General features: G+C 36.9%; 1 protein-coding gene across 1 annotated transcript; it reads left to right on the top strand.

Moving 5' to 3' along the window:
• The first annotated feature begins 441 nt into the window (after positions 1-441).
• LOC141391289 (membrane alanyl aminopeptidase-like) lies at positions 442-21,327 on the top strand. The gene is made up of 9 exons (XM_073964201.1): positions 442-539; positions 612-780; positions 927-1,522; positions 10,568-10,726; positions 10,802-11,098; positions 11,157-11,343; positions 11,434-11,681; positions 19,790-20,908; positions 20,981-21,327. The coding sequence occupies exons 3-9, from the start codon at positions 1,038-1,040 to the stop codon at positions 21,279-21,281; spliced, it is 2,796 nt and encodes a 931-aa protein (XP_073820302.1). The 5' UTR covers positions 442-539; positions 612-780; positions 927-1,037; the 3' UTR covers positions 21,282-21,327.
• Positions 21,328-23,648: the final 2,321 nt, after the last annotated feature.

Here is a 23,648-nt window from a genome sequence, read left to right as displayed (position 1 = left end):
CGATAACTCTTTAATGAATCACTTTACGTACCGTCAAAGAGAAAGTGGTTGATAATGCACTTGTGACGGTGAAGACTGGGGTTTCCAAGACATCCACATCAACCGGTGCATAGCCTTGTTACCATGGTAACTATATGGACTTGACAACTACGCCTGATAATCACTGAGGTGTCCAAATAACAAAAAAACTCTCTTCGAAAACGGTCACTGCGCCACTCTGATCGATACGTGATCTCTTTAAACGCCGACATTAGGGATTGTGTAATTTGTAGGAGGTCGCTAACTGGATCCCATTGGAAAAAAATTGTGTTCTTAAGTTTTGTGATTGTTATTCGTGAGGGGAACAGTACTCTCTTCTATTACTGTTTGGATTTACTTATTATCACAATAGTTTATACTTGTATAACATTCTGATAATCTTATCAAGAATAATAACATTTTATTAACAACTTTATCGCAGTATGTTAAAAAAACGAAACTGCCAAAGTATTTAAATAAAAGGCCTTTAATTAAAAATATAACAAACTATTAATGAACAGGCAAGGATTTGGCAAAATAATTACACATATCAGTGAAAGTAAGTAGCTACATTTGTATATTTTCATATAAAGGATGTTTGAGAAGAACTCGTTACAGCCAAAAAGTTGAATTTTTTACTTGTGAAGCCAAGAATCATCAAAGACTGGGGCCAAATTTAGAGAAGGAACAAACAATGAGATCCAACATGGTTCAGAAATATTTCGTTTCTCTTTGATGCAAGAGTAAATCCGTTAAAAATATGTAAGTATTTAAACGTAAGCATTTTTTATTTTCTATCATGTTTATTACCCAATATAAAGGCCCTTTTTAATTTCGCACAAATCCGTTCGCTATCATTAATAATTTTCATTTAATGATTTGTTATTAAATTTGAATTCCTTCGACAGCATGTAAATCAAACCCCTACCAGTTTTCTCAGTTTAAATTCTGAACTCAAAGTGATCGCAACAAGTGGTGCTGCTGAAACCGCATCTAAGAACAACAATAACAACGAAAACATGACCCGTTTACGGCTCCTCACCCATTGTTTGTTTTTAACACTGGCAATCTTCTGCAGCCCCACATTAACTCAGTCAATAATAGACTATCGCCTTAACACAGATGTTATACCAGATTTCTATGATATCAGAATCAAACCTTATCTCGAAACGGCGGATGGTGCGAAACAGTTCACTTTCGATGGTGAAGTTAATATAACATTGCATGCGATAGCAGCAGCAACAGTTGCTGTTCGTAACATTACCCTACACACGGCATTTTTAAATATTTCCGAAACAATTTTATACGACAATGATGATGACAAGGTTGTTGAACGTTTTGTTGGTACTGATCAGTTACATTATGAGGAGATAACAAATAAATTAATAATACCGCTGTCATTGAACCTGGATGCGGAGAAGGCATATAAATTATATTTTAAATATTCGGGTCAAATACGCAATGATTTGGCAGGAATTTATAGCTCCAGCTATGACAATAAAAAGTAAGTAGGTTTGAATATTTTTATTCAAGAGATTTGTTTAAAATATTTTTAAGAAGAAAGCAAAGAGAACAATAAATAAATACATAGGTAAAAGTAAATAAAACAAATAAATAAAATAGATAAAATAAATAAAGAACTGAAATAAATAAAATAAAATATATAACTTAAATAAAATTAAACATAAAAAAATAAATAGAACAAATAAAAAATAACTAAATAAAATAAAAATAAATATATAAAATAATTAAATAAATAACAAATAAACAATTAATGGAATAAATACAAAATAAAAAAAGATAAAAAGTAGATACATAAATAAACTTAAAAAATAAAAAAAAAACATAAAAAATAAAAAACTAAATAAGAATAAATAATAGTATGTAAAATAAATAAATACATAACTAAATAAAATAAATTTAAGTAAATAAATACGCAAACAAACAAAATAAATTAAAATAAAATAAAGTAATTAAAATAAATAAATAAAATGTACAACATAAGTAAATAAAAATAAATAAGATAAAATAACGAAATAAAATAAATATTTATCTTGTAACTAAATGAAATAAAACAAGTAAAAAAGTATCAGTCGGCTTTGCCGACAGAGATATACCCTCAGCCTATGTATATTAAAACAATTTTTCCCAAAATACGTATGTATTTAGGGGGTTTTAAAAATTGTGGGCGTTTTAACAGACAAAAATGTTGATTAGGATTAAAGATCAAAAGTTTTGCGGAGGAGATACTAAAAGGAATGGATCGACATTGACCGTTATGGAAGTGGATCTCCAGCCACTACATATGGTGCCTATGGGGTTTTTACACCCTTCGGGCTGTTTGCTCAAGTAGTATGGACTTGCCCCTGAAAAAAACTTTTACCATCGTAATTGAGACAGCAAATGCAAGTTGCTTCAACAAAAATCAGAACGATTCGATATCAGGTCTTAAAGTGAACTTATCCGAAATTTTGTGTGGGAGGTACCGGATGGAGTGGACAAATATAGTCCATATTTGAACCTGATGTATATCTGGTAGATATATTAGAATGTGTAAAGTATAGACCAATTCTGCGACTCCCTTCAAGAGTTACGGTACGAACAATTTTTCCGAACATTTTTGAACTTTTGTGGGGGAGGTACCTTAAGGAGTGGACCGATATGGCTTATCTTCAAACTTAAACTATGTTTGGACAAAATATTACTAAGACCATATTTTGGACCGAATCAGCAGATCCGTTCGAGAGTTATCTTGCGCTCCAACCACCTTACACGGTGTCATAGCGGTTTTTTGCAACTTTCATGCTATTTTCTCAGGAAGTATGGACTTGCCCCTGATGAAACTCGTACCGTCGTATGGAGGGCAGTGAATACAACTTGCTAAAACAAAAATCAAAGCGATTCGAGAGATGGCCCTAAACTGAATTTTTCCGAAATTTTGTGTGGGAGGTACCCGAAGGAGTGGACCTATTGAGACCATATTGGAACCTCATATTACTCTGGTGGAAAGTTTACACTATACAAAGTATGGACCAAATCGGTCACTCCCTTCAAGAGTTATCGTGCGCACAAACTTTCCGAACATTTGCGAACTTTTGTGGGGGAGGTACCGGAAGGAGTGGACCGATGTAGCTCATCCTCGAACTTAAACTAAGTTTGGGCAAAATATTACGAAAGCCAAAATTTGAACCGAATCGGTTCATCCGTTCGAGAGTTATCGTGCGCTCCAGCCAGCAGGACAGACTGACGGACGGACATGGCTAGATCGACTCCAAATTGTCTGAAACACATTTCGTCCAAGCATACTTGGGGTCTAAAACCATTATTTCGATGAGGCACATTTTCATCGTATCAAAGTGTATATACCCTCCTTAGCCTAAAGGCTGAGGGTATAAAAATAAAGAAAAAAACACAAAATAGTTGAAATAAAATAATAATAAAAAGTAAATAAGCCAAAATACATACATAAAATAAATAAAATAATTATAAAAATAAAATAAATAATTAAATAAAATAAATCAAAAAATAATAAATAAAATAAATTAAAATAAAGTAATTAAAATAAATAAAATAAAAAAATAAATAAATGAATAAAATGTATAACATAAGTAAATAAAAATAAATACGATAAAATAACGAAATAAAAAAATATTTATGTTATAAATAAATGAAATAAAAAATAAAATAAATAACACAAAATAGTTGAAATAAACAAAACCAATAAAATAATAATAAAATGTAAATAAGCTAAAATATATAAATAATATAAATACGATAAAAAAATAAATAATTCAAATTAAATGAATAAAATAAAAAATAAATAAAATAAGTAGTAAATAAAATAATAACTAAACTAAATAAAATAGATAAAACACTTCAATAAATAAAATAAATAAATAGGATAAATGAATGAAAAAGTATGTAAAATATACAAAATAAATAAAAAAAAGAAATAAGATGTATTATACACAAATAAATAAAGTAAATAAAATATATAAAATGAATAAAATAAACAAAATAAATAAAACAAATAAGTTACATAAATAAAATAAAAAATAATAAAAGGAATGACATAACAAACTATCACAAATAAAATAAATTAAATTAATAAACAAAATATTTAAAATAAATAAATAAATGCATAACTAAATAAAATAAGTAAATAAATAAAATTAAAATGAAGTAAATATAATAAACAAAATGAGAAATAAATAAAAAATAATAAACTGAAATGATAAAAAAATTAAATAAAAAATAAATTAAATAAAAAAATTAAATTAATAACATAAATAAAATAAGTAAATATAATATATAACTAAAAAAAGGAAAAAGTAATATAAGGCATATAAGGCATACAAATAAATAAAAAAATACAATACAATAAAAAAGAGAAAAGAAATAAATAAATCAAATAAATAGATATATGATATATGAAAATAACATAAATCAGTAAATAAAATAAAAAATAACTAAATAAATAAGATAGAATATATTACTTACTTAGCTGGCCCATTACAGAACATTTGTTCCATAGACCGAACTAAGAAAAGATCTCCAATCCTCTCTGTTTTTCGCTTCGCTTTTTGAAATACCGCGCCTTTTCATTTCTTCATCCACCATCAACGCAAATCGGCCCGTAGATTTTTCGAAGAATTTTCCTCTCAAACACACCAAGCACTGCCTCATCTGCTTGCGCAAGTATCCATGCTTAGGAGACATACATTAGCACAGGCAGTATCAGCGTTTTGTATAGTGTTATTTTTGTTTGACGAGATGTGGCTTTGTTTTTAAATTGCTTATTTAAACCATAGTAGCGTCTTTTGGCCAATACAATTATTCTTCTTATTTCGAAACTGATGTTGTTTGTTGTGTTTATGACAGTGCCGAGGTAGACGACTTCCACAGTTGGTCCGAGCTGTATGGACGCTTTGCGCGTCGACACAATCAATTTGGTCTTTTCGCCGTTTACCGCCAGACCCACTTTCGCAGATTCTCCTTCGGTCTTCCTAAAGGTATCAGTTACTTCCTTTACTGATCGTCCTATGATGTCTATGTCATCAACATAAGCAAGTAACATGTGACTATTGGTGTAGATCGTGCCATTTCTTTTGACATTTGCAAAATGTTGAATAGGTCACACGAAAGGCTGTATCCTTGTCTGAAACCTCTTTAGGGACTGAACTGTTCGGAGAGGTTCTCTCCAATTTTAACTGATGACCTAGTGTCAGTTAAAGCCATCTTACAAAGCCGGATGAGCTTTGCGGGGATACCAAATTCAGACATTGCATGGAATACCTTTGATCGGAGGGGACCGTCGAAATCTGCTTTACAATCGACTAAAAGGTGATATTTGTAGATCTGCATCTCTTGGGTCTTCTCAAGGATTTGCCGCAGGGTAAATATCTGGTCAATGGTGGACTTGCCAGGTCTAAAGCCACATTGCTATGGTCCAATTATTTCGTTGACCATGGGCTTTAGTCGTTCGCATAATATCCCTGACACTATCTTATAGGCAATAGGGAGAAGACTTATGCCCCTATAGTTGGAGCATACGAACGGGACACAAGATGCTCAGGTTCCAATCGTCGGGTACGCGTTCTTCCTGTAAAAACTGTAAGCAATAAAATACTCACAACTTCTTAAATATTCGTCCAATTTGAAAATATCTTTTTTGGTATGGTTTGTTGTTTTATCAGCTATTTAAAAAAATAGAAAAAAAAATTCGCACTGTGGGCTTGGATGCAATTTTCGCTATTTAAATACAATTTTGAACAATGATTGACCCCTTCGATTTTCCTGAATTTTTTTTGTATTAAACTACCATTAATTACAACAATTTTAAGTCCTATTTGGTAGTGAGATTCGAATGAGATATAGCATCAGAATCGGAGGTACCTCCAAAAGATGTAAACTTTGTATGCAAATATTTATAGAACGGTTACAGATACAGTATCCAAATTTGGAATGTGTGGCATACAAATACTTACTTACTTACTTAGTTGGCCCATTACAGAACATTTGTTCCATAGACCGAACTAAGAAAAGATCTCCAATCCTCTCTGTTTTTCGCTTCGCTTTTTGAAATACCGCGCCTTTTCATTTCTTCATCCACTTGTATGCTCCATCGAAGCTTAGGCTTCCCGATTCTACGTGCACCGCCATGAGGCATGTATTCATACGCCTTTTTAGCGGGTTCATCATCGACAAGTAGCATGTGGCTATTGGTGTAAATTATGCCATTTCTTTTGACATTTGCATATCGTATTACCTTTTCCAGCAAAATGTTGAAAAAATCACACGAAAGGCTGTCTCCTTGTCTGAAACCTCTTTTGGTACAAAATTCTTCGGAGAGGTTCTTTCCAATTTTAACTGAGGACCTAGTATCAGTTAAAGTCATCTTACAAAGCCGGATGAGCTTTGCGGGGATACCAAATTCAGACATTGCGTGGAATACCTTTGATCGGAGGGGACTGTCTGCTTTATAATCGACAAAAAGGTGAAATGCGTCGATCTGCATCTCTTGGGTCTTCTCTAGGATTTGCCGCAGGGTAAATATCTGGTCAATGGTGGACTTGCCAGGTCTAAAGCCACATTGGTATGGTCCAATTATTTCGTTGACCATTGGCTTTAGTCGTTCGCACAATATCCCTGACACTATCTTATAGGCAATAGGGAGAAGACTTATGTCCCTATAGTTTGAGCATACAGTCTTATCTCCTTTCTTGTGGACGGGACATAGGATGCTCAGGTTCCAATCGTCGGGTACGCGTTCTTCCTGCCAGATGGTGCTAACTAGCTGATGCATACACCTTATCAGCGCGTCGCCTCCGGTTTTAAAAAGGCTCGGCTGGTAAGCCATCGGCTCCTGCTGCTTAATTATTCTTCAGCCGGTTGATTGCTGTTTTTACCTCATCTTGGCCGGGCGGTATACATTCTATACCATCTTCTGGGATTGGATCTGTGGTATCATCGTCTTCGCTACTATTGGATACCAGCAGATTGGAGAAATGTTCCTTCCATATCCTGAGCACGCTATCTGTATCTGTTACCAGATTACCTTGCTGGTCTCTACAGGAGGATGTGCCTGTACCAAAGCCATCTGTTTGATGTTTCACTCTTTGGTAGAATTTTCGGACTTCATTCTGGCTCCTGTACATCTCGATTTTTTCACACTCCCGCTTTTCCATTCCTCTCTTTTTCTTGCGGAAAAGACGTTTCTCTTCTCTCCTTTTCTCCCGATATCTCTCTCGTGCGCTTCGCGTTGCTACTGATTGTAAAGTAGCTCTATATGCCGCATTTTTCTCTTCGGTAGCAGCACGACACTCCTGGTCATACCATGAATTCCTTTGTGGAGGTCTCTGGAATCCAAGTATGGATTTTGCGGCTGTTTGCATGGAGTGGGCAATATGTTGTCATTGTGTTGTTATGTTATCGGGACAAGGAGTGCTCGCGTTAAGCAATTGGGCTAGTTGAGTGGAATATGCTGTGGCTATCTGTTGTGTTTGCAGCCTATCGATGTCCAACTTCCGCGTTGTGTCTGTTCGTGCTTTATTTGCAACGTTTAGACGGGTACGTACTTTTGCTGCAACAAGGTAGTGGCCCGAATCAATGTTTGCGCCTCGAAACGATCGTACATCCAACACGCTGGATGAATGTCTTCCATCTATTACAACATGATCAATTTGATTACTTGTTCTTTGATCTGGAGACAGCCAGGTGCCCTTATGGCATACAAATAAATGTGCCAAAATATATCGAAATCGGTTTAGATTTGGATATATCTCCCATATATATTTTCGTCCGATTTCAAGTATTTGATGCACCAAAATCGCTATATACGAGTACATATGTCCGATTTCAATGAAATTTGGAATGTGTGACGGAATTTGGCCCACAAGTAAATGTAAATAAATAAAATATAACAAATAAAATAAAATAAAATAAATACAAAATAATAAAATAAAATGATAAAATGAAATAAAATAAAATAAAAAATATATAAAATATAATAAAATAAATCTTTATATATAAAACTCAATTGTCGTTTGTTGGTAATTGAATCAGTTGAAAACCGCTGGAACGATTTGGATAATTTTTTTTGGAAATGTTAGTCATAGTCCAGTTTAGGTTTTTATGCAAAGAAAAATTGGCCACGCCCACTTTTCGGATCGGGCGGGGTACCTCCCCTATGCCCTATTTTTGTAAAAATGCAATATTTGCAACAATTACAAATGTATCGCTCTGAAAATTAATTTCCGAGTCAATGGCGATTGTGTCTCCGACCTTACGTGCTTATTTGGGGCATTAAGACTGGACAACGCCCACTTTTTTAAATATGTTATATCTACGAAACTACTGAATCGATTTTCCTGAAACTTTCAGCGAATGTACAGGGTTGATCCCCGATAAAAAAGGCTACACATTTGTATTTTTGTAAAAATGCAATATTTGCAACAAATACGAATGTATCGGTTTCGGAATTTATTTACGAGTCAATGGCGATCGTGTCTCCAACCTTACGTACTTATTTTGGGACTTAAGATCCGACCACGCTCACTTTCTAATTAGGTTACATCTACAAAACTACTGAAGGGATTTTCAAGGAAATCGCGATTTGTCTAAACTTTTAAATCTTTAAAAATAAAAATCAAATGTCGTTCGTTGGTCATGGCATCAGTTGAGAACGGCTGGAACGATTTCGATATTTTTTTATGCAAAGAAAATGTACGCCCACTTTTTTCAATTTTTAATTTTTATCATTTCTACAAAAACTACTGAACCAATTTTCCTGAAATTGCCAGGAAATGTACAAGGATGGCCCCCGCTTAAATTAGGCTACAAATTCAGTTGAATTTCGGAAGGGGCGGGGGACTTCCCCTATACCCTACTTTTTTAAAAATGTTATATTTACATTAATTACGAATGCATCTATTTCGGAAGACCTTACCCACTTTTTTAGGATCCAATGACTTGACCACACCCACTTTTTAAAATATGTTACATCTACAAAACTACTGAACCGATTTTCCTGAAAATGTCAGGGAATGGGCATATTTTCTTGAATTTTGAAGGGGGCATATTTGAAAAAAACGCCTTACCTTTATGAATAAAAATCAAATGCTGTCATAACCCAACTTAGGTTTTTTGGAAAGAAAAGTTTACCACGCCCCCCGAAAACAGGTTACATATTTTATTGAATTCCAGAGGGAGCGGGGTACCTCCCCTATGTGATATTTTTAAAAAAACGTTATATTTGCAAAAATTATGCATGTATCGGATTAAAAATTTACGGATTAATCTACAATCTAGGTACTTCTTTAGGGCCTATAGGCCCGACCACGCCTGTTTTTTTTAATATGTCATAACTCCAATACTACTGAAGGGATTTCCATAAAATTTGCGACAAAAGCTCAATGTTTGCCGTTGTTATGTATATATTATGAATTTCGGAAGAGGTGGGGTACCTTCTCCTTGCCTTTCTGTTAAACGCTATGTAAATGTATGATTATATCGGTTTCAGCATACATTTTGGTAGGCAATGAAGTTGTGTGCACGCTAGGTACACATTTGGAGCCAAGATACCGGACAAGGCCTACTTTTTTAATATGTTATATCTTGAAAACTGATGACCACGCCCACTCTTTTCAAAACATTATTTTTCCAAAACTACTGAACCTAATATTCAGAAAATGTTCAGGAATGTCCCGTGTCCAAAATGCTATATATTTGTTGACGAATTTCGGGGCCTATTATTTTATAATCGCTATATTTGCTAACCTTATGAGTGCATCGGGTTGCAAATTAGTTTTCGAGACAACGGTGGTTGCGCCCCCGATCAAGAAAAACTATATATTTACAAATTATGGTGAGGTTCAACGGTCCATCAGCCATGAAAAGCTAAAACATATAAGTCTCAATAAGCGGGAGAATTCGATTTAACAACTTCTTAACCTTTAAAATTAGATTGCTTTAGGATAAAGACAGGGACATGGACGATAATAAATCCTAAAAAGCATAAATTGGCGAAAAAATCCGACAAAGTCCGTAAGAGAAAAGAAAGGTTACAGACAAAAAATCCTTCTCGGTTTGACAATAGACCGAAGAAGTGAGGTAGAAAATACCTATTTTTTAATTTTCAAGCATAAAGTCGATAAAAAGTTGTCATTAAAACTTATTACGACGGGCCAGCAACGCGGACCGGGGTCTGCTAGTAAATTAATAGAATTAAAATTAAAATAATGATGATTAAAATAATGAAATAAAATTAAGTATAACGGAATAAAATTAATAACACAAATAAAATAAATAACTAAAAAATAAATAAAATAAGATATATAAATAAATAAAATAAAATTAAAAAATAAAATAAATTAAAAAAGTATATAAAATAAATCAAATAAATAAATTAAAAAGCCAATCTTCCATTTATCTAAATAAAATAAATTAATTAAGTTCAATTTTCAATTTATTTAGTCTGTTAAAAATAAGGACTTACATCTTTAAATATTCACTCAAAACCTCTTATCCTAATTGCCCATCAACATTTCAGTTGGTATGCCATGACCCAGTTGCATCGAACCGATGCCCGCAGTGCATTTCCGTGTTTCGATGAACCACAAATTAAGGCCCAGTTTCGCATGCGTGTAACAAGGCCCAAAGAATGCTTGGCATTTTTCAATACACGCATACAAAACACAGTAGGTGAAAGGTAAGACCAACCAAAACTTTGAACATCCAATCTAAAGGAAAAAAAAATCAATTAATTTTCTTAAAAATTTTCCAGTGATGGTCGTTACACAGATTATTTTGAAACCACACCTCGTATGTCTACCTATTTGGTGGCGCTCCTCATAGCCAGCGATTTCGTAGTGGAGGGTAACAATGATCTGCAATTGATAATGAATGAAAAATACAAAACTAAAACTGGATTTACCCAAGAAGTTGCTGCCCGCACAATGGACATTTATGACAACTACACCCAAATGCCTTACAAGTCGTTGGGTATTACAATAATGCAAATGGCTGGATCGAATAGTTTTCCACACAGTGGTATGGAAAATTGGGGTTTAATATTTTATAAGTAATTTTGAAGAGCTTCAAGCTTAAGTCCCGAGATTTAAATAATGTTAATGTTACAGAGATACGCTACTGGCCCATGAACCTCATTTTACTGATGGTTGGTCACACAAAGAAACCACAGTATCCTTGGTGGTCCACGAGGTTGGTCACATGTGGTTTGGTAACAGTGTTACACACAAATGGTGGAGTTATTTTTGGTTAAATGAAGCTTTCCCCACCTATTATTCGCATTATTTGGCCCATGAGGTGAGGTTAAATTTTAATATATGTACATATGAATATTTATTTAATTCATTTAGAGTAAATTATTTCTAAATCCGATTTTTTACATTGCAGATTTATCCTGAATTTGAATTGGATAAGCAGTTTGTGTTGAAACAAACTCAATATATTTTTGAACTTGATGCCACAATTAATACCCAGCCTTTAAGTGATCCTGAGGAGACCATCACCACTCCCGATGAAGTTGGTCACAAATTTAGCAACATTGCCTACGATAAGGGTGCTGCCATACTACGCATGATGTGTAACTTAATGGGAAAGGAGAATTATGACAATGCCATAAGGGCATATCTGAAAGAATAGTAAGTATCAATGACATTATAGTGAGGAGTTTTTTGCATACATAATAATAATTGTTCCACAAATATCCCTGAAGAGACAAGGGAGACTTCTCTCATATCAATGAGTCAGAACGGAATGAAATACTCAGGAAATGTCACCAACATTGCTGAGTAGTATTTTGCCACCGTTAAAAAATGTTTGATGTTGCCTGGCCGGGGAATCGAACCCAAAACCTTCAGTGTGCAAGGCGAGAGTGCATACCATTGCACCACGGTGCACAGTGTCACGACCGTGGCCAAAAATGGTAAAAACTAAATACTTCGTTGAACAAATTTATTGATGGGGAGTGATAGAAAACATATTAATTAAGAAGAATCTGAATTTTGGTACTGATATGTGAAGTAGTTTCTGCTATATGAGGATTTAAATCCGACAATTTTAGTTAATAAGTATTTTTGTGCTTTTTTTTCTAAATTTAATAAATTATATTATGCGTTAATATTTAAATTTAAAAGTAACGGACGCTGCAAAAATGTTTCCTAAGTTCTCTTGGGATGTAATAAACTTGGCTACACTTTTGTTTGCATGTAAATATTAATCATATGGTGTTTACATTTACCCAAACATTTATTACTAAGTTTATTAATTTTCTGAAGCAAATTTTAAATTGAGTGGAGTGGGAAAAAAATTGTATAAAAGTGTATATCGATATTTTTTGCTGTATGAGTAGTAAAAAGTGAGTACTTCAAATACATAAAGGTCCCAGCTGCAGAGGTTTGCAGACGAATGTGTCATTTCTCTTTTTAAGCGACCACCTCACTGAGAGGATACCCCCTTTTTTAACAAATCGTTTTGCGGTGTTGGCTATAGCGCGAAAACGAATGAATCGATCATCATATATTTTTGTGGGCTTATTAAGTACCTAATAATCTTGCCTTAAAACGAGAGAATTTTAAAAATATAAATTTTTAAAAAAAATTGTGAACAACGAAAATCAAAACTCGATTTTAAAAAAAAAATTTACAATTAAAAAATTTTAAAGGAAATTTCTCATATATAAAGACAAGAGTTTGATATATTCAATATGCTCACAAAAAATATGAAGACTAAACACCAAATTTCAGTCATATCGGGTGGATATTGAGGCCACAACACTTAAAATACCGAAAATGAGGAGGCACGGTTCTATGGGGGCTATAGGAAGACGAGGACCTATACCGACATATTTCTGATGGAAGGTTATAAGTCCTCCAACGGAGACTTAATACCAATTTTCAGCCATTTCGGTGTGATAATCAGGCTAAAACCTCCAAAATACCGAAAATCGGGAGGTACCGTCCTATGGGGGCTATATGAAGGCGTGGACCTATGTAGACAAATTTCAAGGTGAAGGTATAATGCCCCCTACGAAGACTAAATACCTAATTTCAGCAATTTCGGTGTAATAATGAGGCTAAAATCTTCAAAATACCGATAATCGGGAGGTACCGTTGTATGGGGGCTATATCAAAACGTGGACCTAAGCCCACAATTCTCTGTTGGAATGTTTGATACCTCTGCCGAAGACTAACCACAACATTTGAATACTTTCGGTGGGTCATTGTGTCTAAAACATTCAAAATACCGAAAATCGGGAGGTACGGTTCTATGGGGGCTATATCAAAACGTGGACCGACCAACCCAATTTGTCCTGAAGATTGTAAGTCAATAATAGGTACGTGTACCAAAATTGATGTACCTACGACAACTCCTTCTATTTTTGGCCACAGTTAATATGAACTCGCGACATTGTGCGGTGGTACCCATATAAAATTTGGTAATACGTTTCGGAAGCAATAGTCGACCCAACATTTGAAGGCAAAGGTCGCCACTAGAATTTGTTTTTGTTAGGCATTAGAAGAAAAGTTAATTAATATCATAAAAAGTTATTTTATTGCACTATATAGAATACTTAACTACATATGTGGTTCCCTACAGAACATTTGTCATATAAGCCGAAATAAGGAGACATGTTGTTGTTGTAACAGTGTGACATGTTTGCAAGTTCGTTTTTATACCCTCCACCATAGTATGGAGGGTATATTAAGTTTCTTTTTCTATTTGTAACACATAGAACTAATCATTTGCGATCATATATATACATATATATATATATTTTTTTTTTGATTAGGATAAAATTCTAAGACGATCTAGCCATGTCCGTCTGTCTGTCTGTCCGTCTGTTGTAATCACTCTAGCGTTCGCAATAATTGAGCTATATTTTGCACACGAGTGTCTTTTTCCATAGACAGGTCAAGTTCGAAGATGGGCTATATCGGACCACTTTTTGGTATAGCCCCCATATAACGGTACCTCCCGGTTTTCGGTATTTTGAGGATTTTAGCTACATTTTTGACCAAACTACCTGCAATTGAACATTTGAGGTTCTCAGAGGTTACAAAATATATCCACTAAAAACCGTCAACATTGGTCCTTGTTTTGGTATAGCCCCCATATAACGGTACCTCCCGATTTTCGATATTTTGGAGATTTCAGTAACAATTTTTGACCGAACTACCTGTAATTTAACATTTGAGGGTCCCAGTAAATCGAAAAACTGTCAACATAGGTCCATCGGTACCACCAGATTTTCGTTTTTTTGGATTTTACCTAACTAGTTTTTGACCCAAGTATCTGCAATTCCACATTTGAGGTGGTCAGAAAAATTATCGACCAAAAACATAGGTCCCACTTTGATATATCACCATATAAGGTTCTCGACCGATTGAATACATTTTTTATGTTTTTTTACCTGTTTTAGGTATCAGTGGTCACAAAATATCTCCGCCTAAAATTGTGTACAGGAAAGAAAATAATTATTTCCCTTTAGTTCAGAATATTTTATGATGGAGAGTATAAAAAGTTCGGCCCGGCAGAACTTAACGCTTTTTTACTTGTTCTGATTAATCTGGCTCTGGGTCTATCTCCAGTTCTAGGAATGTGGCTGTTTCGATAGCTTGTAATCACAAAGCTACTGTTGTTAGTTCAGTAGATTTGGCAGGGCAGTTGAAAAGGTGCAGTATGTCGTGCGAGCCTGTGCCGCATGTTGCGCAGATGTTTTACACGGTGTCATCGATCCCTCCCCTATAGGAATTTAGACGTCTGAGTACCACCCCGAGCTTAGTTGAGGCAAAATTAGCTGATTTGTAGATAGATGGGGGATGTTTTTCGTGGAACGCATTCAGACGATAATTGTTTATGGCATTTGCGACTGCATCTGTGTGAATTATATTCAAACCAACATGATAGACTTGCTGGTCTTGGGGTTCTATGTTGTAACGATGAACCTCTATTTGTAGATCAGGAAGATCCTTACTGACATGCCTGGATGGGGTGGTCCTATCCACCATATGGTGATTAGGATGACTCTCACGGTAACACCCGAGCAAGTACTGCAACGAGAGCATACCATTGTGTTGCTGTACTGGAAGAATCTTTGTCTCCTCATGTATATGGTCCACTGAAGACATGAGGAGGCACCCTGTCGCAGTTCTTAAGGCGGCATTTAAACAGTTTTGAATATTTTTCCATCGCGTTGCACCTATATTCGGGGTACACACTGGCACCGCATAACTTACCATAAACCGACCTTCGCGTTATATGTGGTCAACAAGGTTGCTTTAAGTGCCTAAATGCTCCCTGCTAGGGACTTGAGGATCTTGTACCTACATCTCAGCTTGTCGCAGATAGCTCTGGCATGCGCGGACGACCTGAATATGCCGTCGAATGTGACCCCTAGAATATTGGCGTAGTTGGTAGTCGGAATTCTGCTACCATCGACCATGAAATTCGACACTCTGTGCTCACCTCTGCAGTCTTTGTAGTGAACAGAGTGATTGTAGATTTAGTGTTGATTCTTGAGGAACTCACTCTTTCACACTACGGGGCTTGGACTTCTTGTTCCTGAATTCCACGTACGACTGGAGTCCACACATATAATTTCAAACTTGGCTGGAGGGTAGTCTGCTCAATGTCCTCAAACAGCGCGGAGTCCTTGACAGCATCCAAGGCTTTTGATAAGTCAATCGCCACCATCAGGGTTCTATCGCAATACTTGTTCTGGTTGAGTCCTCGACTAATGCAGCGCTGTTGTCGTGATGTACTGCTTACGGAACCTATGACGATGATCGGCAACTGGATAGCTATTTCTGACGTGGGGGGAGGACTAAAGCCTCAAGGATCTTTGCTACGGGCGACTAAAGCGAAATCGGTCTGTACGATTCATCCGTACCTGGTTTCTGTAGCTTGAACAACCTACCAATTTTCCAGACTTCGGGAACGATGTGGGTGGCTAACAAGCAGTCGCTAGAACTTTAGTGAGATGCTCGATTCCCGGCACATCCACCTGTTTCAGCATTACCATGGAGATTTCATCAGGCCCTAAGCTTTGGACAATTTAGCGTTCCAGATGACATTCACAACGTCATCCATTGTAAATTGCGATGGTTCATCCTCGACAGGATTAGATCTAATGCGTCGTAGTGCTCTTCTCTTCGCCCTATCACTCCAAACAAACTGTCGATAAAAACAAGTAAAAAAGTATCAGTCGGCTTTGCCGACTGAGATATACCCTCAGCCTGTGCAAATTGAAACACTTTTTTTACAAAAAACTTATGTATTTAGGGGGTTTCAAAATTTTGGTCGTATGAACCCACAAAAATGTTGATTAGGATTAAAGTTCAAAAATTTTGCGGAAAAGGTAGTTAAAGGAATGGACCGACATAGACAATGGGGGTGCAATAGGGGGTTTTTACACCCTTCGGGCTATTTTTTCAGGAAGTATGGACTTGCCCCTGAGGAAACTTGTACCTTCGTATAGGGGACAGTGAATACAAGATGTTACAACAAAAACCAAGGCGATTCGAGAGAAGGTCCTAAACTGAACTTTTCCGAAATTTTGTGTGGGAGGTACTCGAAGGAGTTTACCGATTGACTCCATATTGTAACCTCATCTAAGTCTGGTAGAAATTTCGTAATGTGCAAAGTATGGAACAAAACCGTTACTTCCTTCAAGAGTTATCATTCTCACAAATTTTCCGAACATTTTCGAACTTTTGTGGGGGAGGTACCGGAAGGAGTGGACCGATATAATCCATCTTAGAACTTGAACTAAGTTTGGGCAAAATATTACGAAAGCCAAATTTTGGACCGAATCGGCAGAACCGTTCGAGAGTTATCTTGCGCTCCTACCTCTACACACGGTGTTATAGGGTTTTTTGTAACTTTCAGGCTATTTTATCCGGAAGTATGGACTTGCCCCTAATGAAACTTACAGCGTCGTATAGAGGACAGCGAATACAACTTGCGTAAACAAAAAACAAAGCGATTCGAGACCAGGTCCTAAACTGAACTTTTCCGAAATTTTGTGTGGGAGGTACCCGAAGTAGTGGACCGATTGGGTCCATGTTGGAACCTCATCTAAGTTTGGTAGAAATTACACGATGTGTAAAGTATGGACCAAATAGGTTATTCCCTACAAGAGTTATCGTGCGCACAAGTTTTGCGAAAATTTTTGAACATTTGTGGGGGAGGTACCTGAAGGAGTGGACCTAATTGGCCCATCTTCGAACTTAAATCGAATCTGGACAAAATATTTCGATACCCAAAATTTGAACCGAATCGATTGATCCGTTCGAGAGTTATCGTGCGCACCAGTCAGCCAGCCAGACAGACAGACAGACGGACAGACAGACGGACGGACATTGCTAGATCTACTCAAAATTGTCTGAAACGGATATCGTACAAACATACTTGGGGTCTAAAACCATTATTTCGATAAGGCACATTTTTGGTCGTATCAAAGTGTAAATACCCTCTTTAGCCTAAAGGCTGAGGGTATAATAAATTGCGCACCTCTTCGGATCAGTCAGCGTAACGTCGCCAAACGTGACTGAGGTCCTATCTTCCTTCTTTCTAGGGTTCGAGAGTGACTTTATCGTTACACAAAATTTACTTTTTCCCGCTCCAATGTTGCAACTCTTCATATGATTTAGCCACTTGTTCCGCATATGTTCATCGACCAATCAGTTAATTTCCAAAGTTAGATCCCTGACTCTGGGGCCATTGAAGTTGGCTCATCACGATCTGCTGGGAAATTGGGTCGCACTTTGGCTATTCGACCAGCGGGTATATAGCGAGCGGCTGCGGCAGTGATGATTTCTCGGAACGTCGTCTCTACTACTACTCGAACATAAGAAGGGTTGAACAGATCTCTGAAGCGGTGGTTAGTGAACTCTCTGAAACTCGGCCAATCAGCTGCCCCATGATTGACAAATGTGCGGCGTTCAGAGGTTATTTACTCGGGAAGCCTGCTATGGAGGCAATAATGGGGAGATGGGCCGATCCCAGAGATATTACGGGTTGTCGGGTAACATCATTACGATGGTTATGTCTGGCGAACTGTGACACTCTCCTCTAATTCTGGTAGGGACGTCCCATTGACAGTGCAAAATGTAGAGCTATCAATCTGCTCAGTCAATGATGTACCCTCTGGCCGTTTCCGAGGAGCAACTGCCACAACTCCTGGTGCGCATTTAACTCCCCCAGACCAGACGGTTATGACCTATGACATTCTAATGCCAGGCTTGTAACCTGAAATACAGCTATTTGCCGGCGGGGTGTAAACGTTCAGCAACTCTATCTCGGCAGTTGCACACCTGACTAGGGTAGCAGTACATTCCATATACGGGTCATTTGAGTTAGGCTCAAGCGAGATAGATCTGTGTTTAAAAGACTGGTGCAAAAGGAAAGCCAATCCCCCACCCCCAATTCTGGTGCGATCCTTCCTCAGTACGTTGTAACCACCACAACGCTGTATGTTGCAGTTGTTGTTGAGCTTGGTTTCCCCCACCGCCGCGACCTTGATCTTCCAATTCATGAAGTCCACTATTTCCTCGATTTTACCTCGGAGTCCATTGCAAGTAAATTGCAAAAAGGATGTATTTTCCGGGATTGGGACAACAACGGCTGGTGTTAAAAGCTACATGTGCGGTTTTTGTCGAAGTGACTGCGGGGGAGTCTCCTAATCAGACGACGAGGGAGTTTCGTAATCTGACGACGACGTCTCACTGGTAGCTGCGTTCACGTAGCATGCAGCAACATAGTCCCAGTCGTAGTCCCTCACGTGGACAAGTCCAGAACAACCCCTTAGATGCACACACTCCTGACATCTATTGCATCTCACGGAAGGATGGATGTGGGTAAAGATGCGGACAAAACCGAGCACAAATATATTGGTCCTGGGTTTTCCTCGGTCCCGGCACGGTTCAAAAGAATCCGAAGCAGGCATTCCGGGAAATGCTGGTCCCAACACAAAACTATACCAATACAAACACACTGAGGTTGCAGCCGCTGGCCGGAACATGAGTGTTGTTTGGTTCCGGGTCAATCCGAAGAACCCGGCATCGTGGGATCGATTTGCAAATCGTAATATTTTTCCTGTTCTGAAATTGATTGGAAAATTCCACAAAAGCTTTTTCTTTTGTTATTGTATACAATTATCTAAAATTGTTCGTGGTAATGGACTTGCTTCCTTACATAATGGTTACAAAGTTCGAAAATATTTTGCGATAACCAGTTAAAATAAAGGGTTGGAACCATTATTGTCAAAGGAGACTTTGATCCGATCATTTCCAAGAAGGTCTATGTCGGTCAATTTCTTCCGCAACCTCTCCCACCAAAGTTCAAAATATTTTGGTACTGTCTAAGGATCCTTTTGAAATATTCTACCTGAGGTCCACATTAAAAAGAAATGTCGCAATATTTTATTCTCCATATATCGCTCCATTACCGCACATAAGTTCGAAGAAATTCGCCCAAGTGGTGTTCTTCTATTTTATGAATCTTATTCATTTTTATTGGACCTGTCAGAGAAATAGTTAGGTATAATGTTTATAATACCTGTCCGGCCTAAAATTCAGACTAAAATTTCTGTGGTCACCTACGGTAATGCTATCTATTTTTAAAACTAGGAATCAGTTCTTGACACATTTAGACCCACCCTACTGTTATTGGTTTTTCGTACAGTCACAGTCTGAAGATATATCTCTGTCGGCAAAAAGCTAACGAAAAGTTTTTTACTTGTTTCTAGTCACTTAAACAACACTACACCAGAAGATTTATTCAAGCATTGGAAAGCTCATTGGCCAACAGATCAAGAAGTTGATTTAAATCAATTGTTCAGCGATTGGACAGAACAACCCGGATATCCAATAATTGGTGTAACCACCACCGCATCGGGTCGCTATCAACTAAAACAGGAACGATTCCTACTCGACCCAAATGATGGCAGCGATGCAACATACCTTTACACAACACCCATTACCTACACCACAAATCATGAGAAAAATTTCGATGATCTACGGCCGAAATTTTATTTCAATAAAACTAAAACGGAAATTGAGTTCGGCAATGCCGACAATGATGAATGGTTGATTTTAAATATACAACAATCGAATTATCATCGTGTATACTATGAAGCAAAGCTTCTTGAAAATATACACAAAGCTTTACAGGCACCGGAACATGATGGTATTCATGTTATAAATCGTGCCTATTTGGTGGATGATTTGTTTACTTATGGCCGCATAGGTCTTATGGGCTATGATGAGGTCTTTAAGTTCATGGAATATTTATCCCGTGAATTGGAGTATTTACCATGGCAACCTGCCTTTAAAGCATTTGAAATGCTAAGTACCCGCATGACTTTAATGCAACATGAACAGTTTGGCACCTTTTTGTTTGACATATTGTCTGGCGTTTATAAGAAATTGGGTTTTGAAAATTCCAAGGACACAATTTTAGATGTTTATAATCGCAACAAAGTCATCACTTGGCTGTGCAGATATCATCATGAGGACTGTAATCAAAAAGCCCAGCGATTATTTAAATCTTCAGATCTAACACAAATATCGGCTGATTTCCAAGAAACCATCTACTGTGCTGCCACCCGAGATGCCACATTCGACATTTATTCGTCTCTGCGAGAGCAATTTGGATCAGTGCCGCTGCAAAGTCAAAAGGAGAAAATTTTACGTGCCATGGGTTGTACACGGCATTTTGTGGATTTTCATTTCTTCTTCATATTAAGCGATGAGGTCCCGCTTGAACTCAAAACAATGGCCATCAGTTATTTGTATCGACAAACACCGGAAAATATTGAACCTGTATTTGACAACATCATGGAATATTTGGAAGCTTTGGCCAATATGTAAGTTCTTTGCCGCACATAAAAGTTATTTTGTTAAATTTAATAATAATCATATGTTTTCTTTTGTTATAGATTGGGAAGCTGGTCTTCTACGGCTACCGTTATAAGTGACCTGTCATATTACTTCACTACCGAGAACCAATTGAAGCGATTAGAAAAATTTATTAATACCAAAGGAGAACTTTTTGGTGGATCGATTGATATTTTGGAAAATGCGGTCGAAACAGTGGAAAGAAATCTTGCCTGGTCTTCGAAGTATTTGGGAAGTCTTTTCCAATATTTAGATCAACGGAATAGCGCTGCTTCCATTAAACATTCGGTTCCAATACTCTCGATTATTGTTATTTTTGTTTTATCTTATTTGAAATTTTGATTTTTTTTTAAATAAAGGCAATTTGTTAAGGGAAAGGCAAAAGAAATTTAAAAGGAGAACAAGTAAAAAAGTATCGGTCGGCTTTTGTAATTTGATCAAATATGTTGCGGAGGAGGTACCTGAAGAAATGAACCGTGTAATGACGAGTATTTCTCTTTGGCTAAAGTAGCTGGTCGGGGTCCGAGGATCCTTTACTTAATTGAGACAAAAAGAAACGACAGTTGTAACCATTTAACGCAATTTTTATTGTGTTCGTTAATAGAGAGTTGCGCTTTACAGTCGACTTATTTTCAATGAACGCAAACAAACGAAACTATTCCCGCACCATTCCCACAAAGTCTCAAACTTCTCATATTTTCTGAATCGTTTCGTTCTCAACACAAAACGAAACCACAGACTTTTCAACTAAAGAAAACCAAAACTGTACGTTTGCTGCAATGTACTTCGGCTATGCTGTTCCGAGTTGTTTCATTCACGAACGCAATAAAACGAATCGTTTGAAAACGTTTGTTATTCGAAAACTTTTCGTTTTGTTCGCACTCACGAATGTAAACAAAACGAAAACAAACAGCGGGTTCGGTCAACTTGGTTTATGTTTCATTTTGTTTTGTACCTATTAGAGTTGGGCAATATAGTTCCTGGAGCGGATCGATCTTTCTAGTTCCTTTTGCCAAAAGGAACTAGTTCCTTAATATAGTTCCATAGTTCCAAATAGTTCCGAGAGCGATATAGTTCAATGCATCTTTCTCGTTCCACGTTCTTTTTATTTTCTTCATTCCAAATAGTTCCGGGACCGTTATAGTTCAATACATCTTTCTCGTTCCTCGTTCTTTTTATTTCCTTCATTCCAAATAGTTCCGAGAATGAAGTAGTTTAACGCATCTTTCTCTTTCTTTTTGTTTTCATTTTTTGGTGGATGAATTGACATAAAAATAAATAAATTGCAGCAATGTAACGAGGATGTAATTAACATTTATTTAACAATGTGGTCGCATCTGAATGATGAAGGAACCAAACGTGAAAGATCGAAGAAAGAAAATGAATTATATAAATGAAAGGAATTATTAAGCTGAAAACAGATACAACGTTTGATTAAAGTTTTGTGTCGTTTTGGCCGTTTTTACACTGTTGGGCATGATGCCGAAAAATTCAAATTCATTTGAAATATATGCCGACAAACAGATAAACGCTGGACTTTGGTGTCGTCGTCGCCCTGTTGTTGTTGTTTTTTTCTCGACGCCCAACGCAAAACTTTAATCAAACGTTGTATCTGTTTTCAGCTTTATATGCACGGCTGGAACTATATGAACTAAAGGAACTATATAAATGAAAGAGCCGGATATAGTTCCAATAGTTCCTTGTCCGGAATAGTTCCTTGGAACTAGTTCGTTCCGGAACTACACAACTCTAGTACCTATGGACAAGTAAAAAAGTATCAGTCGGCTTTGCCGACAGAGATATACCCTCAGCCTGTGTATATTGAAACAAATTTTTCTCAAAATACGTATGTATTTAGGGGGTTTTAAAAATTTTGGGCGTTTGAACCGACGAAAATGTTGATTAGGATTAAAGATCAAAAGTTTTGCGGAGGATATACTAAAAGGAATGGATCGACATTGACCGTTATGGAAGTGGATCTCCAGCCACAACATATGGTGCCATAGGGGGTTTTTACACTCTTCGGGCTGTTTGCTCAAGAAGTATGGACTTGCCACTAAAAAAACGTTTGCCATAGTAATTGAGGCAGCGAATGCAAGTTGCTTGAACAAAAATCAAAGTGATTCGATATCAGGTCTTAAAGTGAACTTATTCGAAATTTTGTGTGGGAGGTAACGGATGGAGTGGACAAATATAGCCCATATTTCAACCTCATCTATATCTGGTAGATATATTAGGACGTGTAAAGCATAGACCAATTCGGCCACTCCCTTCAAAAGTTACCGTACGAACAATTTTTCCGAACATGTTTGAAATTTTGTGGGGGTGGTACCTGAAGGAGTGGACCGACATGAGTTATGTTCAAACTTAAACTATGTTTGGACAAAATATTACTAAGGACATATTTTGGACCGAATCGGCGGATCAATTCGAGAGTTATCGTGCGCTCCAACCACCTCACTCGGTGTCACAGGGACTTGCCCCTGATGAAACTTGTACCGTCGTATGGAGGGCAGTGAATACAAGTTGCTAAAACAAAAATCAAAGCGATTCAAGAGATGGCCCTAAACTGAACTTTTCCGAAATTTTTTGTGGGAGGTACCCGAAGGAGTGGACCTATTGAGACCATATTGGAACCTCACTTTACTCTGGTAGAAAGTTTACGCTATACAATGTATGGACCAAATCGTACACTCCCTTCAAGAGTTG

The sequence above is a fragment of the Musca autumnalis genome, unplaced genomic scaffold, assembly GCF_047663935.1.
Source record: "Musca autumnalis isolate F117 unplaced genomic scaffold, ASM4766393v1 scaffold_1, whole genome shotgun sequence".
NCBI classification, from domain to species: domain Eukaryota; kingdom Metazoa; phylum Arthropoda; class Insecta; order Diptera; family Muscidae; genus Musca; species Musca autumnalis.
Note: the sequence above shows the minus strand (reverse complement) of the source record. Positions and strands in the feature narration are given on the sequence as shown.